This window comes from Lissotriton vulgaris, chromosome 2_1 (genome assembly GCF_964263255.1).
Source record: "Lissotriton vulgaris chromosome 2_1, aLisVul1.2, whole genome shotgun sequence".
Taxonomy (NCBI): domain Eukaryota; kingdom Metazoa; phylum Chordata; class Amphibia; order Caudata; family Salamandridae; genus Lissotriton; species Lissotriton vulgaris.
In genome coordinates, this window is record NC_141687.1 from 944726830 (window position 1) to 944741977 (window position 15148).

The following is a 15148-nucleotide window of genomic DNA, read 5'->3' on the forward strand; positions in this document are numbered from 1 at the left end:
AGAGACAGCACCAAGAAGAAGGATAGCCTCGAGCTCAAAAATTGGGATGTAGCAACAAAAGCAGGGTAGCCTCAAACTCGAAATAAAGCAGGTTTGGAAGCAAAACAGCTTAAAACTCAAACGAAAGGATGAATTGGCACCAGGAGGAAGTTGACCTCAAAGAGAAGGAGAGCAGTTAAATTGACTATTACTTTGCATCCATAAAACACAACATTAGAGCCTGTGGCCATGAGCCGAGGAGCACACCAAGACTCCGCAGGGGCGGTGAGGACTCTTGCTTGCCTCCAGTGAGATATTCCCATGCGCCACCGCTTCCTTGATCGCCATGAAGACGTTGTCTGCCAGGTTGTTGGAGAGCTCCAGGTTGCATCCGGCGTTTACAGAGGCTAGGTTAAAAGAGAAAAGACTTTGTCACTGCTACAGCTCGCTTTCAGATCAAGGGCTGCATACAGTTTACTGTACAAATTCTTCTTAACCACATAGAAATGATCATTTTTGGACGTCAGGATGTTTAGTGTACAGAAGGAAACAACTATTTAGTCGACGCCGATTTTCCAATATATCTGTATTTATGGATTGTTGTGCGTGATTTCTGACTAATCTGCAGGTAAACGTTTGTCCTTCCTCTGCCCCTATCTTTCCATTCTTCCACCATCCTTCCTCTGCCCTCTGTTATCGAACACTTCTGCAATGAAGTGTCAATGTCAATTTTGGTTGTTTCGTTAATAAAAACCATAAAAATTTCGACATGAACAATATTCAGTAAAAGCCATTCAGATACTGAAAGTAATCAAAATTAATATTTTACTATCCCAATAAAATGATTTCTAAAACAGAGTCCCCTTCTATGAAGAAAGGGGGGGGGGGGGTAAAAGTTAGTTTTATCAAAACCTCACGAGTTGAAAGTGCGTAAACAAGGAGGGGTTAAAACCAAGTACTGGGTGTTAAAAGTGCGTGGTTCAAGAGATTGATGTAATTTACAAAGAAGGCTACAAGCTAAAGTCTTAGAACCCTTAGGTTATAGCAGTGCAGGGATATTTAATTTATGGTAAACCCTTCACCTCTTCAAGCACCCATGTTGAAAAGTGTCTCTTGGACTAAAGTGCATAGGTAGGATTGTGGCAAAGCAAGAGTGTGCTGCTGGTGCATAAGATTGCTTCAATCAGAGCTATCCCCTTGGAGCTATGAAAAAGGACGAGAGATTTATAGAAAATGACAATCATTTTCCAGTTCGCCCCCGAAGATAAAGACAAAGTGCTTCATACAATATATAGACTGAGAACCCCTCACCACACCAACTTCCCATTTCAGGATTTCTGCGTGCAGTAGTCCGTTATACGTTTTTGGGTAAAGGTGATGGACTGGGACACAGTGGTTCGGAGTCAAAATTGAGCTGTGACTTCCTTGACGTATTTTCTATAATTCGATAAAGTTCTTACATCGGTTTGGGTGAAGCACAGCAATGAGGCCTCCAAGCAAGTGCCAACCGCCTGCGTCAAAATAATTGGTTTCAGTAAGGACCTCCTGATGACAGAGAGTGGAACAGCAGCACAGGAGGTGCAACCATGATTCACGCTTAAAATTGCATAGCCTGCAAGCCCCTTCCTTTACCGGATGGGCCCATGCCGGATTTAAGTTGACTACTGGTAAACCCAGCAAGCTCATGTACAAAATATCTCTGCACGCCCGTCTGTTGATGGCCTCTGATAGATATGATGGTGGCTTCCCTACCAAGTAGGAATTATTCAAGGGAAGCAAGATGCCAGAGGACTTTAGGGAGGAAGTGTCCAGTTGGTATGAAGTTAATTTCATCTGATGTGGATTGCCCTTTTCCAGGTTGCATAGGAGACGGCGTCAGATTTGAAGTGTATTAACATCATGTCTGATGTGCAACAATGATGTACCTCAACTTCCTTCCACTTAAAAAAAAATGTGTGACATTACATATGCAGAATTACCAATTATAAACAAGCATTTACAATGCAATGGTCTCGGCATTATTAAAGGTAGAGCTATAGGCATTGCTCATAATTTTTAATTTTTTAAAAAATTATAAATAAATGGCATTGTCATTTACATTGCCAATAGCTTAATCATTAAATAAATGGCATTGTCTTTTACAATGCCAATAGCTTAATCGCTTGCAAATGCATGACCTATTGCATTTACACCCACACAGAGCCACATACACAAAGCCACCTACAAAAAAAGCTATCCACACAGAGCCACACACAGAGCTACACACACACACACACACACACACAAACACAGCCACCCACACATAGAGTCTCACCTATAACTGAGTCTGCTTCTTGGAAGCGGGGAAGAGGCGACCCTTTGATACCGACTCCAGCAGTTGGTGTCCGTAAGGGGCAGATCCCACATTCCTTTCCATGCACTCACACTTCTAACTGCTCCTAAATGTTTGTGGAGAGCATGCCTGGTGGAGGGTGTGAGAAGTTGGCCTGATATGCAGTGCTCACTATTCTAGTGATCACTATGTATCATTCCAAACGACCCTTATTGATGATTGGTTGTAAGTCAACCTGATAGACCAGCTATCCTAGTAGCATGGACAAGAGCAGTCTTTAGGCTAAACTCTAGAGGGCGTGTTAAGCCAGCTGTTATACCATCACATATACCCCTTGAACACCAAGTGAAAGGACACCACACAAGTTGTTATGAAAATAAAAGGATATTTATTTAGAACACAACAACCCTGGATGCTTTATGAGGACAGGGTGCTAAGCACAATACAAAGCTCTTAAAGAAATTCTGAAAGTCGCACAATTTACACAAATGCCCAGGGGCACGGAAAACCATATACTACAAAAGTGGAATGCGAAATACTAGCAGGTAAGTAACTAGTCTCAAAGGCTTAAGGATCGCTAGGACTGGACTACTGAACCTTCAGATTACGAGCAGGAGGCCTAGGGAGAAAGGGTGCAGAGTGTGCACTCTCACGCGGGATGCGGGACAAAGTCTATGGATGCTAGATTTCGTAAAGTTAGTGTTATCGGACGAATCCGACTAGGTAGAGCTGAAAAGAAAAAGGATCTGGACCCTTAGATAGTTAAGCTATGCTGGAGCACCGAAATGCTCAGGTTACCTAGCCCAGGGGCTGCGGCTGCATAGGGCTGAAAAGACGTCGGGAATCCTCGTTGCAGTCTTTGGAGCCTGAAAGAAGAAGTTGCTGGCAGGCGACCAGTGATGAAGTTCGATGTGATCCAAGCCTGGATCGATGATGGAGGATACCTGTAAGCAGAGGGGACCAAGTTCTGAATCACTAGCCAGTGATTAGATGGGCACCAGGATGGCACCGGACGAAGTCACCTCGACCAGGTGAGTGGGCGACGCTGGGCTCTGCAGTCTCTTGGACCAGGAGGCGTTGTAGGTGACCAGGATGGAGGTGCGAGCTGTCCCACGAAGGTATCTGCTGTGGACGTCGCTGGACCCAGGATTGGGGCAACAACTCTTGGCAAATGCAAGCCCACGCGGTGGACTCAAAATGGCGTCTGGAGTGGACCAGGAGGGTCCAGGGTGCTCCTCTGTTGGAGGGGAGCAAGGGCCAATCTGGAGCAACCAGACCAGCGATGAAGATGTCGTCGTTCGTCGTCAAGAGGGCTACAAGCCAGCAGGCAAGTAGCCGGACAACGCGGTGAGCAGCAAAAAGCAGAAGGGCCCCACGCAGATCTCGTGGATGCTGGGGGGCTGGACTTTGGTGCTGGAGCTGCTCAGGGTTAGGGCTTCTCAAACCCCAAAGCACCCACTCAAGGATCCCTCGGCGGTCGTGCTGGATAAGCTTAGTACAGTTCTGAAGATGGCCGGTCCCTCGAGGTCTCGTCACACCCACGAATCTCAGTGTTGCTGACGATGTAGGTAGAGGTCAGAGGTGCCAGGGAAGCCGGGTCTCGTCGTGCTGGTCGGTCTGGTTCCAGAGGAAGGACGTGCAGCAAACCGCAGGTTACTTAGTTGGTGCCCGCTGATGCAGGGTGACTACTCCTTAGTCACAAGGGAGAAATCTTGAGAAGAAGTCTTGAGCTCCTTTCGTAGTAAGTAGTTTCAGGATTCAAAGATGATCTAATTTGGAAGGGTCCCCGCTCCCACCTTTATACTAAAGAAAGGGGCTGGTACGCGACTAGGTCCTGCCCATGGGTGGGACCAGGAAGGGGGGTGGTTACACCCCTCTCCCATGCCGGACTTTCCCCAGCTCAGGGGCTGGTGTGCCCCTGGAACTGGTTCAAGTCGGCCTATGCATAGTGAGCACCGGGGTGCCACTTGCAGTCACCTTCCTATTCAGCCCTGCCTACCCAGGATACACAAAACCCTGTCTGGGATGGTGCTAGCACCGCCCCTGACAGGAAACCCTTTTCCAAGCTCTCCTCGCTGGAAGGACTCCCAGCAGCAGGAGGTCAGACTTGTGTCTGTGGTGGCAGCATCCATTTTGTGATGCTGAGGCTCGAGTTAACTTTAACCGGGGTTCACAGTTACATACATGTGGTGTCCCTCTAGAAGGGTGGAATGCTAACCCCGTCGCCAGAATTGGCGAGGGGTTAGTATTCCAATTCGTATGACACCTTACTCGACATGTTTTGATAAAGCGATACCAGAGTTGGTATATAACCGCGAGGATTATAATGCACTTAAGAGTATATGGTATGCGTTATCATGGAACAGCTATTAGGACTTGGTTCCGCAAGCTGCAAACGGGCTCAGCTCATGCCAGAGCACCATCTCACATGATTCCACGCACTCTGCCTTCAGGATGGTTTAGGCCTGCCATAGGAGTGACTGATAGGAATACAAGTGTCCATTTTAGGGTTAGATATAGGTATACTATATCTAAAGCAAAGGGTGATTACACCACCATGCCCCAGCTGTCGTGCAGCCAGTTGTGTCAGATTTAGATGGCCAGCCAGGGGTGGCGTAATACATGCTGCAGCCCCTGGTAGGCCCTGGGTACACCTGTGCCCTGAGTTACAGGGTCTGATAAGGTGGCCCAGTACCAATTGGTAAATGCTCCTAAGGTACACGTGTCAATTTAGTGAGAGAACAGCTAGGCTGTGGGTCTGATTAGCAGGCCCACAGCCAGGGAAGTCGTAAACCAGTGAAGCAAAAAGCACAAAATCTAGGGTGATCATAGGATTGCAGACCCTACTCTCCTACATGACCCCCACACCCAACTCAGAAGCATCTGTTTGGACAATGAATGGTTTGGAGTAGTCTGGACTCTTTAGGATAGGTGCTGTGCACATGGCCTGCTTTAGGTCATCGAATGCTTTTTGACAGCCTGCTGTCCACTGAACTTTCTTTGGCATCTTTTTACTTGTCAGGTCATTAAGTGGAGTCACAATTGATCCATAATTCCTGACAAATTTCCTGTAATAACCAGTCAGGCCCAAGAAAGCTCGAACCTGAGTCTGGGTGGTTGGAGGAGCCCAGTCCTTGATGGATTGTATCTTGCTCTCCAGTGGCTGAACCTGGCCTCCACCTACAAGGTGGCCCAGGTATACAACCTGTGTCTGCCCTATCTGACACTTTGTGGCCTTGATAGTGAGACCTGCTTTCTGCAGTGCCTCTAACACTTTCCTCAGGTGGACCAGGTGATCCTCCCAGGTGGAACTAAAGACAGCTATATCATCCAGATATGCTGCACAGAAGTCATCCAGCCCAGTGAGAACTTGATTCACCAGCCTTTGGAAGGTGGCAGGTGCATTTTTCAAACCAAAGGGCATTACCACAAACTGATAATGCCCACCAGGGGTAGAAAATGCTGTCTTGGGCTTGGCTTCCTCAGCTAACCTGATTTGCCAATACCCAGCTGTCAGGTCAAATGTACTTAAGTAGTTGGCAGAAGCCAATCTATCTATACGCTCATCTGCCCTTTGTATTGGGTGGGCATCAGTCTTAGTGACTGCATTGAGGCCTCTGTAGTCTACGCAAAACCTCATCTCTTTCTTACCACCCTGGGTGTGAGGCTTTGGCACTAGAACTACTGGACTAGCCCAAGGGCTATCTGAGGGCTCAATGACTCCCAGCTCCAACATTTTCTGCACCTCTGTCTTGATGCAGTCTCTGACATGATCAGGCTGTCTGTAGATTTTACTCTTGACTGGCAGACTGTCTCCAGTGTCAACCTCATGGGTACACCAATTGGTTTGACTGGGTGTCAGAGAGAACATATGTCTAAAGGATTGAAGAACTTGTTTACAATCCTTTTGCTGATGCTCAGAGAGGCTGCCACAAAAGACAACACCATCTACTGACCCATCATCAGGGTTCTGAGTGAGCAGGTCTGGGAGAGGGTCACTCTCCTCCTCCTGTCCCTCATCTGTGGCCATGAGCAAGCTCATGTCCTTCCTGTCGACATATGCCTTGAGCCTATTCACATGGAGCACCCTGAGGGGGCTCCTGGGAGTTCCAAGGTCCACCAGGTAGGTGACCTCTCCCTTTTGCTCAATGATTGTGTGGGGCCCAGACCATTTGTCTTTGAGTGCTGCTGGGGCCACTGGCTCCAACACCCACACCTTCTGTCCAGGCTTGTACACAGTCAGGACAGCCTTTTGGTCATGCCAAGTTTTTTGGAGTTCTTGGCTTGCCTCAAGGTTTTTAGAAGCCTTTTCCATATACTCAGCCATCCTGGAGCGGAGACCAAGTACATAGTCCACTATGCTGGTTGCAGGCTTTTTGAGAGGTCTCTCCCATCCTTCCTTCACCAAACACAGGGGTCCTCTTACAGGATGTCCATACAAAAATTCAAAAGGGCTGTAGCCAACCCCCTTCTGTGGGACTTCTCTATAAGCAAACAAAAGGCAGGGTATCAGGACATCCCATCTACGCCTGAGCTTTTTAGGTAGTCCATGAATCATCCCTTTTAGGGTCCTGTTGAACCTTTCAACAAGCCCATTGCATTGTGGATGATAGGGTGTAGTGAACTTGTAGTTGACACCACATTCCTTCCACATAGCAGTCAGATATCCTGACATGAAGTTTGCACCTCTGTCAGAGACAACCTCCTTAGGGAAGCCCACTCTGGAGAACACTCCAACTAGGGCTCTTGCCACAATAGGTGCTGTAGTGGTCCTAAGGGGAATAGCTTCAGGATACCTGGTGGCATGGTCCACCACCACCAGTATAAACTTGTGCCCTGATGCTGTCTGGGGTTCCATTGGACCAACAATGTCAATCCCCACTCTTTCAAAGGGTACCCCCACCACAGGCATTGGTATAAGGGGGGCCTTTGTTGTGCCACCTGACTTACCACTGGCTTGGCAAGTGACACAGGAGCGACAACACTCCTTGGTATCTTCATTCATGTGAGGCCAGTGAAAGTGTGAGACAAGTCTGTCCCAAGTCTTATTCTGGCCTAAGTGTCCTGCAAGGGGAATCTCATGGGCCAAGGTAAGAAGGAAACCTCTCTGTGACAAGGGGACGACCAGCCTCCTGGTTGCACCAGGTTTGGGATCTCTTGCTTCAGAGTACAGGAGTCCATCATCCCAGTATACCTTGTGGGTACCTGTGGCGTTCCCTGCAGCCTCAGCAGCAGCCTGCTGTCTGAGGGGTTCAAGAGAAGGGCAGTCTAACTGTGCCTTCCCCAGGTCTTCTCTGGAGGGTCCCCCTGAACCCAGAAACTCAACCTGATCAGGTTCAAGTTCTTTAGGCTCAGTTTCCCTCAGCTCTTTGAGGTCAGCCTCCTCTGAGACTTGATCCTCTACCTGGGGCAAGGGGGAAGGCAATGCCTTAACCCTACTGCTCTTCTTCTTGGAAGGTATCTGGTCCATTGTTCCAGGATCCAGCACCTGTTCAGTGGGGCATCTTCTAGCCTGTGACCTAGTCACAGCAACCACATGTGCTGGGAAGCCTAACATTTCCATGTGAGTCCTCTGCTCCACTTCTGACCATAGTGATGACTCCAAATTATTGCCCAACAAACGTTCAACTGGGAGGTCTGAACTAACTACAACCTTCTTTTGGCCACTTACCCCTCCCCAGGAGAAAGCAACAATTGCCATACTATGGTGGGTAGTGACATTTCTGGCATTGGTCACTAGGTAGTCTGTACCTAGTATGATCTGTCCAGGGTCCACAAAGTTAGGTGTCACCATTGTGACACTGGCACAAGTGTCCCTATAGGCCTGAGCCATCTTTCCATTTATAAAAGGTGTCTGCCTGTATTTGCCCAAAGTATTGGGACTTGCATCAGGGGATATATCCATACCCCCTGTACAGACAAGGACAGCCTGAGTAAGTGTGCCAACTAAGTTGTCATACCCCTCAGATCCCAAGGTTAACCCAACTAATCCCTTGGGAGGTGCACTACCACTGCTGACTGTACTAGGGGGTGCAGATGCCTTAGGGGCTGCAGTGGTAGGAGTTTGCCCTTCTTTCTTGGTGCACTCACTAAACCATTGAGTTTTACTTTTACAGTATTGGCACCACCTTTTAGACTGGCCTTCTTGAGTCTTCTTTTTCTGCTGTGAAGCCTGACCCCCACCCTCTTTGGTTTGTTGGGGGCCTGTCGAAGACTTCTGGTCATTTTGCTCATTCTTAGTATTACCCTTTTGGTCTGCTTTCTTCTGACCACCCTGGTTCTGGCCCTGGTTCTGCTTAACCCTTGTTCTGACCCATCTGTCTGCCTTATTTCCCAATTCTTGGGGAGAGGTCAGATCTGAGTCAACAAGGTGCTGATGCAACAACTGGTTCTGACGACAATTGTTCAAAATCTGTTCCCTCATGATCAGATTGTACAATCCTGTATAACCAGTAACCTTACTGCCCAGCAACCAGCCCTCCAAAGCCTTAGTGGCACAATCCACAAAATCAGACCAATCCTGAGACTGAGTTTTCTGGGTATCCCTGAACAGCAACCTGTACTGCTCAGTGGTTAAGCCAAACCCATCTATCAGTGTGTTTTTCAGGACTTGGTAATTGTTAGCATCCTCAGCTCTAGTAGTGAGGAGCTTATCTCTACCTTTGCCTTCAAAGGAGAGCCACAAGACAGCTGCCCACTGACACTGGGGGACGCACTGGACAGTGCAGGCCCTCTCCAAAGCAGTTATCCATTTGTGGATATCATCCCCTTGTTTAAAGGGGGGCACTATCTTACTCAGGTGTCTAGTGTCTAAACTCCTGTCCTTTTCTCTAGGTAAAATGCTGCCACCAGTGGGGTCTGCCCCACTCAATTTCTGCTCTCTAGCAAAGGCAAGTCTCTCTTTGGCCAGGGCAAGTTCTTCCCTTTCAATCCTCAGATTGACTTCCCTCATCTTAGCTTCATGCTCTCTTCTCTGAGGAGATGTCATCCCTCTGTGAGAAGAGGTCTGAGAGCCATTGGTTCGAATGGATCTGTTAGAGCCTCTGGATAGAGACCTAACTTGTCCACTCCCAATGTTAAGCCTGCCTGAGAGCCCTGGGGGTCCTCCAAATCCATTCTCATGCCTGCTTAAGTTGGTCCTGGTGAGTCTACTGACTTTTACCTGACCCTTGTCTGCCGCATCCCCTGACACTTCCTGATCCTCCTCCTCCTCACTAACTGTTCCATTAAGTTGGAGGTCAGTGTCCCCAAGGGTTCCCTCTAAGGGGGGCAGGCTCCCATCTGGATTAGGAGGGCCTGTGTTAAAAGCCCTCCTGGCATCATAAGTCTCTAAGAGACCAATCAGGAATGGGATGGTAGGGTTAGAACCCTGTTTTAGCTTCCTGGAGGTACACACTTGTCTCATCTCCTGGAAGCTAAGAGCTGCATATCTTGAAATGACCTGTGGAGGGTCAACTGACACAAGGGGGGTCTCTGCGTTCCCTCCTTTGTCTGACATGCTTCTAGTGTGGTGTAAGTGAGGCACCTACCTACACTATTTGTTTGCCTACTGATCCCTTGCTAAGAGTTGTAGTCAGGGTGTGCTAGGCCCTGTTGAACTATAACAGCTGGTTCAGTAGAACTCAGAGTATTCTAAGCTAAGTTATATGTACCTTTGTACTTATGTGATCTTTCAAATGATATTCTTAGGATACGTGTGGTAAAACAACAGCAAGCTCAAATCCCAACCCTGCTCACCAATGTGAGAAGTTGGCCTGATATGCAGTGCTCACTATTCTAGTGATCACTATGTATCATTCCAAACGACCCTTATTGATGATTGGTTGTAAGTCAACCTGATAGACCAGCTATCCTAGTAGCATGGACAAGAGCAGTCTTTAGGCTAAACTCTAGAGGGCGTGTTAAGCCAGCTGTTATACCATCACATATACCCCTTGAACACCAAGTGAAAGGACACCACACAAGTTGTTATGGAAATAAAAGGATATTTATTTAGAACACAACAACCCTGGACTCTTTATGAGGACAGGGTGCTAAGCACAATACAAAGCTCTTAAAGAAATTCTGAAAGTCGCACAATTTACACAAATGCCCGAGGGGCACGGAAAACCATATACTACAAAAGTGGAATGCGAAATACTAGCAGGTAAGTAACTAGTCTCAAAGGCTTTAGGATCGCTAGGACTGGACTGCTGAACCTTCAGATTACGAGCAGGAGGCCTAGGGAGATCGGGTGCAGAGTGTGCACTCTCACGCGGGATGCGGGACAAAGTCTATGGATGCTAGATTTCGTAAAGTTAGTGTTATCGAACGAATCCGACTAGGTAGAGCTGAAACGAAAAAGGATCTGGACCCTTAGATAGTTAAGCTATGCTGGAGCACTGAAATGCTCAGGTTACCTAGCCCAGGGGCTGCGGCTGAAAAGGGATGAAAAGACGTCGGGAATCCTCGTTGCAGTCTATGGAGCCAGAAAGAAGAAGTTGCTGGCAGGCGACCAGTGATGAAGTTCGATGTGATCCAAGCCTGGATCGATGATGGAGGATACCTGTAAGCAGAGGGGACCAAGTTCTGAATCACTAGCCAGTGATTAGATGGGCACCAGGATGGCACCGGACGAAGTCACCTCGACCAGGTGAGTGGGCGACGCTGGGCTCTGCAGTCTCTCGGACCAGGAGGCGTTGTAGGCGACCAGGATGGAGGTGAGAGCTGTTCCACAAAGGTATCTGCTGTCGACGTCGCTGGACCCAAGATTGGGGCAACAACTCTTGGCAAATGCAAGCCCACGCGGTTGACTCAAAATGGCGTCTGGAGTGGACCAGGAGGGTCCGGGGTGCTCCTCTGTTGGAGGGGAGCAAGGGCCAGTCTGGAGCAACCAGAGCAGTGATGAAGATGTCGTCGTTCGTTGTCAAGAGGGCTACAAGCCAGCAGGCAAGTAGCCGGACAACGCGGTGAGCAGCAAAAAGCAGAAGGGCCCCACGCAGATCTCGTGGATGCTGGGGGGCTGGACTTTGGTGCTGGAGCTGCTCAGGGTTAGGGCTTCTCAAACCTCAAAGCACCCACTCGAGGATCCCTCGGCGGTCGTGCTGGATAAGCTTAGTGCAGTTCTGAAGATGGCCGGTTCCTCGAGGTCTCGTCACACCCACGAATCTCAGCGTCGCTGACGATGTAGGTAGAGGTCAGAGGTGCCAGGGAAGCCGGGTCTCGTCATGCTGGTCGGTCTGGTTCCGGAGGAAGGACGTGCAGCAAACCGCAGGTTACTTAGTTGGGGCCCGCTGATGCAGGGTGCCTACTCCTTAGTCACAAGGGAGAAATCTTGAGAAGAAGTCTTGAGTTCCTTTCGTAGAAAGTAGTTTCAGGATTCAAAGATGATCTAATTTGGAAGGGTCCCCGCTCCCACCTTTATACTAAAGAAAGGGGCTGGTACGCGACTAGGTCCTGCCCATGGGTGGGACCAGGAAGGGGGGTGGTTACACCCCTCTCCCATGCCAGACTTTCCCCAGCTCAGGGGCTGGTGTGCCCCTGGAACTGGTTCAAGCCGGCCTATGCATAGTGAGCACCGGGGTGCCACTTGCAGTCACCTTCCTATTCAGCCCTGCCTACCCAGGATACACAAAACCCTGTCTGGGATGGTGCTAGCACCGCCCCTGACAGGAAACCCTTTGCCCAAGCTCTCCTCGCTGGAAGGACTCCCAGCAGCAGGAGGTCAGACTTGTGTCTGTGGTGGCAGCATCCATTTTGTGATGCTGAGGCTCGAGTTAACTTTAACCGGGGTTCACAGTTACATACGTGTCGTGTCCCTCTAGAAGGGTGGAATGCTAACCCCGTCGCCAGAATTGGCGAGGGGTTTGTATTCCAATTCGTATGACACCTTACCCGACATGTTTTGATAAAGCGATACCAGAGTTGGCATATAACCGCGAGGATTATAATGCACTTAAGAGTATATGGTATGCGTTATCATGGAACAGCTATTAGGACTTGGTTCCGCAAGCTGCAAACGGGTTCAGCTCATGGCAGAGCACCATCTCACATGATTCCACGCACTCTGCCTTCAGGATTGTTAAGGCCTGCCATAGGAGTGACTGATAGGAATACAAGTGTCCATTTTAGGGTTAGATATAGGTATACTATATCTAAAGCAAAGGGTGATTACACCACCTTGCCCCAGCTGTCGTGCAGCCAGTTGTGTCAGATTTAGATGGCCAGCCAGTGTTGGCATAATACATGCTGCAGCCCCTGGTAGGCCCTGGGTACACCTATGCCCTGAGTTACAGGGTCTGATAAGGTGGCCCAGTACCAATTGGTAAATGCACCTAAGGTACACGTGTCAATTTAGTGAGAGAACAGCTAGGCTGTGGGTCGGATTAGCAGGCCCACAGCCAGGGAAGTCGTAAACCAGTGAAGCAAAAACCAAAAATCTGGGGTGATCATAGGATTGCAGACCCTACTCTCCTACAGAGGGATGTAGAGGGAAAATGTTGCAATGCTGGTGAGATTGACCCCTTTCTGAAATGGATTCCTAGTGTTTCCCAGACACCTAACAGCTGCTGACCTATTCACATGTCTACAGTCTGCAAATATGTGCTCCCTCCTTGCTGAGACAGAAACTGCAACATTTGGGGACAGACACTTGCTGAGGGACTGGTGCCAGCGTAGGGAGACAGGCAGACTCTTACTGGTGTAAGGACGGACATGGTGTTGGGGCAGACCTCAGTGGTGAGGATGGGCACTGGTGGTGCAAGACATACACAAGTGTAGGTGGCGACGGATGTATGGGAGGGGCATGTATGGAGATAGACACCGGTATGAGGGACAGATACTGGGGGAGGGGTGGACAATAAGCGACAGACACTGGTGAAGTGGAACAGACCCTGGCGACAGGACAAGTGTAGGTGGCGACGGATGTATGGGGAGGGACATGTATGGGGATAGTACTGGTATAAGGGACAGATACCGGTGTTAGGGCAGATAGTGGGGAGGGGTAGATACTAAGCAGCAGACACTGGTGAAGGGGAACAGACACAAACAGACACTTGTGTAGGTGACGACAGATGTACAGGGAGGGACATGTATGGGGATAGAGACTGGTATGAGGGAAAGAGAACTGGTGTTAGAGCAGATATTGGGGACGGGTGGACACTAAGCGAGAGACACTGGTGAAGGGGAACAGACACTGGTGAAGGAACAGACACTGGTTAAAGGGCAACAGACACTGGTTAAAGGGCAACAGACACTGGTTAAAGGGCAACAGACACTGGCGAAGGGAAGCAGACACTGGCGAAGGGAAGCAGACACTGGCGAAGGGAAGCAGACACTGGTGAAGGGAAGCAGACAGTTGTTAAAGGGTGCACACAGTGGTTAAAGGGAGCATATGGAATAACTTATGTTGAAAATAATTTTCCACGTTGTGAAGTAACTACAATATGGAATGCAAATAAACAATACATTTGGAATACTTATCCTACATGTGGATTTTTGGGATTTAAAGATACCTAAACTATCGTAGGACACTGTCTTGAAAAGCAGAGAACACGTATTCCCACATGAACTTTCATCCTTTTGTAAAAAGTGTATCACTAACACGATAACACACGGAATAATTAAGAAGCAACAGATTAAAGTAAAGCCTAAAAGATGTCACATTAGTGTAATATAAACACGGGTAATAACAACCCACTTGTTCAGGAGACGCACTTGAGTCAAAAAGAGGCTTGTGATGACAAGACAAGACATTCCCCTTAGATTCCCCACACCAAAGATGGCGTTTCTTTACTAAAATTTGGCCTAGGTGAACAGCAGGCGTGGACAGATTTGTAATCTGAAATTCTTGCCATCACTCGATTGGTTGAACAGCTCCAGTGTTGCAATGTCGTTTTAAAAAAGTGCAAAAAATGATCGAATTTGACAAAATTACTGATTAACATAACTATCAAATTGTGGTTTTTGAAATCACCAAGTAGCAAAACAATGTCCTCTTGCGCGACAAAACGTGGGTGTAAATGCGACCCCTAACACGAGGTCAAGAACCGGCGGTGAGCTTTAAAGTGAAAAACTGGCTTTGTAGGGAATGTGACGATCTTCAGTATTCTTGGGTGGTGACACAAACTGCAACTGCGGGAATAATAACCCTGTGTTATACCATTGTTTACAAGAATCAGCATTTATAATTTGCAAAACAGACAACTTCGTACCCCCCCCTGGTGTGCGGAACAGAATAATCGACATAACACGCCCTTTTCCTCTTAAAGGTGTGGCTTAATATAGCACGTATATCTCCAGCTAATTTTAATTGTATGTGCCTATCAAATGGAAACGAATGGAGTAATGTACACATGATGTATGCTATATTTTAGCAATTGTACAGATCTGATTAACAAACTCAAATACACGTTTTTTTCTGCAACAGTGTGAAAAAAATGAGCGGTTCTTATTTCCTCCTATTTTCAGCTTCTTTAATTTGAAAAAAAACAAAATATTCTGGCTTGGCATCTCGGAGACAGCATGGGGGACATCGATATGTATCCGTTTGAGAGCAGATATATGCGCGGTGTTACCCGCCAGCGTGACGCGCAATTAGAGAAGCGCTAATAAATACGCATTCCGTATTCATTTATGCCGGAATTTGCACGAACTTTGACCCAAGGAGGATTGCAGGAATTAGCAACACAATCAGTTACTTTTTGATGGTCAATTTGAATTTGCGTCTAATAACGCAGGTTCGAATAATGAACCTTGAGACACAAAATTAAGTGTACACGTATTATGTAAAGTAGCGTTCACGAGTTTCTCTTCTTTTTATAAACGCTGCCAGTTGCAATGTTGAGTTTAGAAACTAAT

The 15148-nt window shown here is 48.0% G+C and overlaps 1 protein-coding gene across 4 annotated transcripts in view; it reads right to left on the reverse strand.

Moving 5' to 3' along the window:
* Window positions 1-15148, reverse strand: part of LOC147731446 (uncharacterized) — a 170003-nt gene that overhangs the window by 62774 nt on the left and 92081 nt on the right. For all 4 annotated transcript variants that reach the window (XM_086956486.1, XM_086956488.1, XM_086956489.1 and 1 more), the window contains one exon: window positions 283-386. In XM_086956486.1, the coding sequence (XP_086812612.1) occupies window positions 283-386 (104 nt within the window). The remainder of the gene's footprint in view (window positions 1-282; window positions 387-15148) is intronic.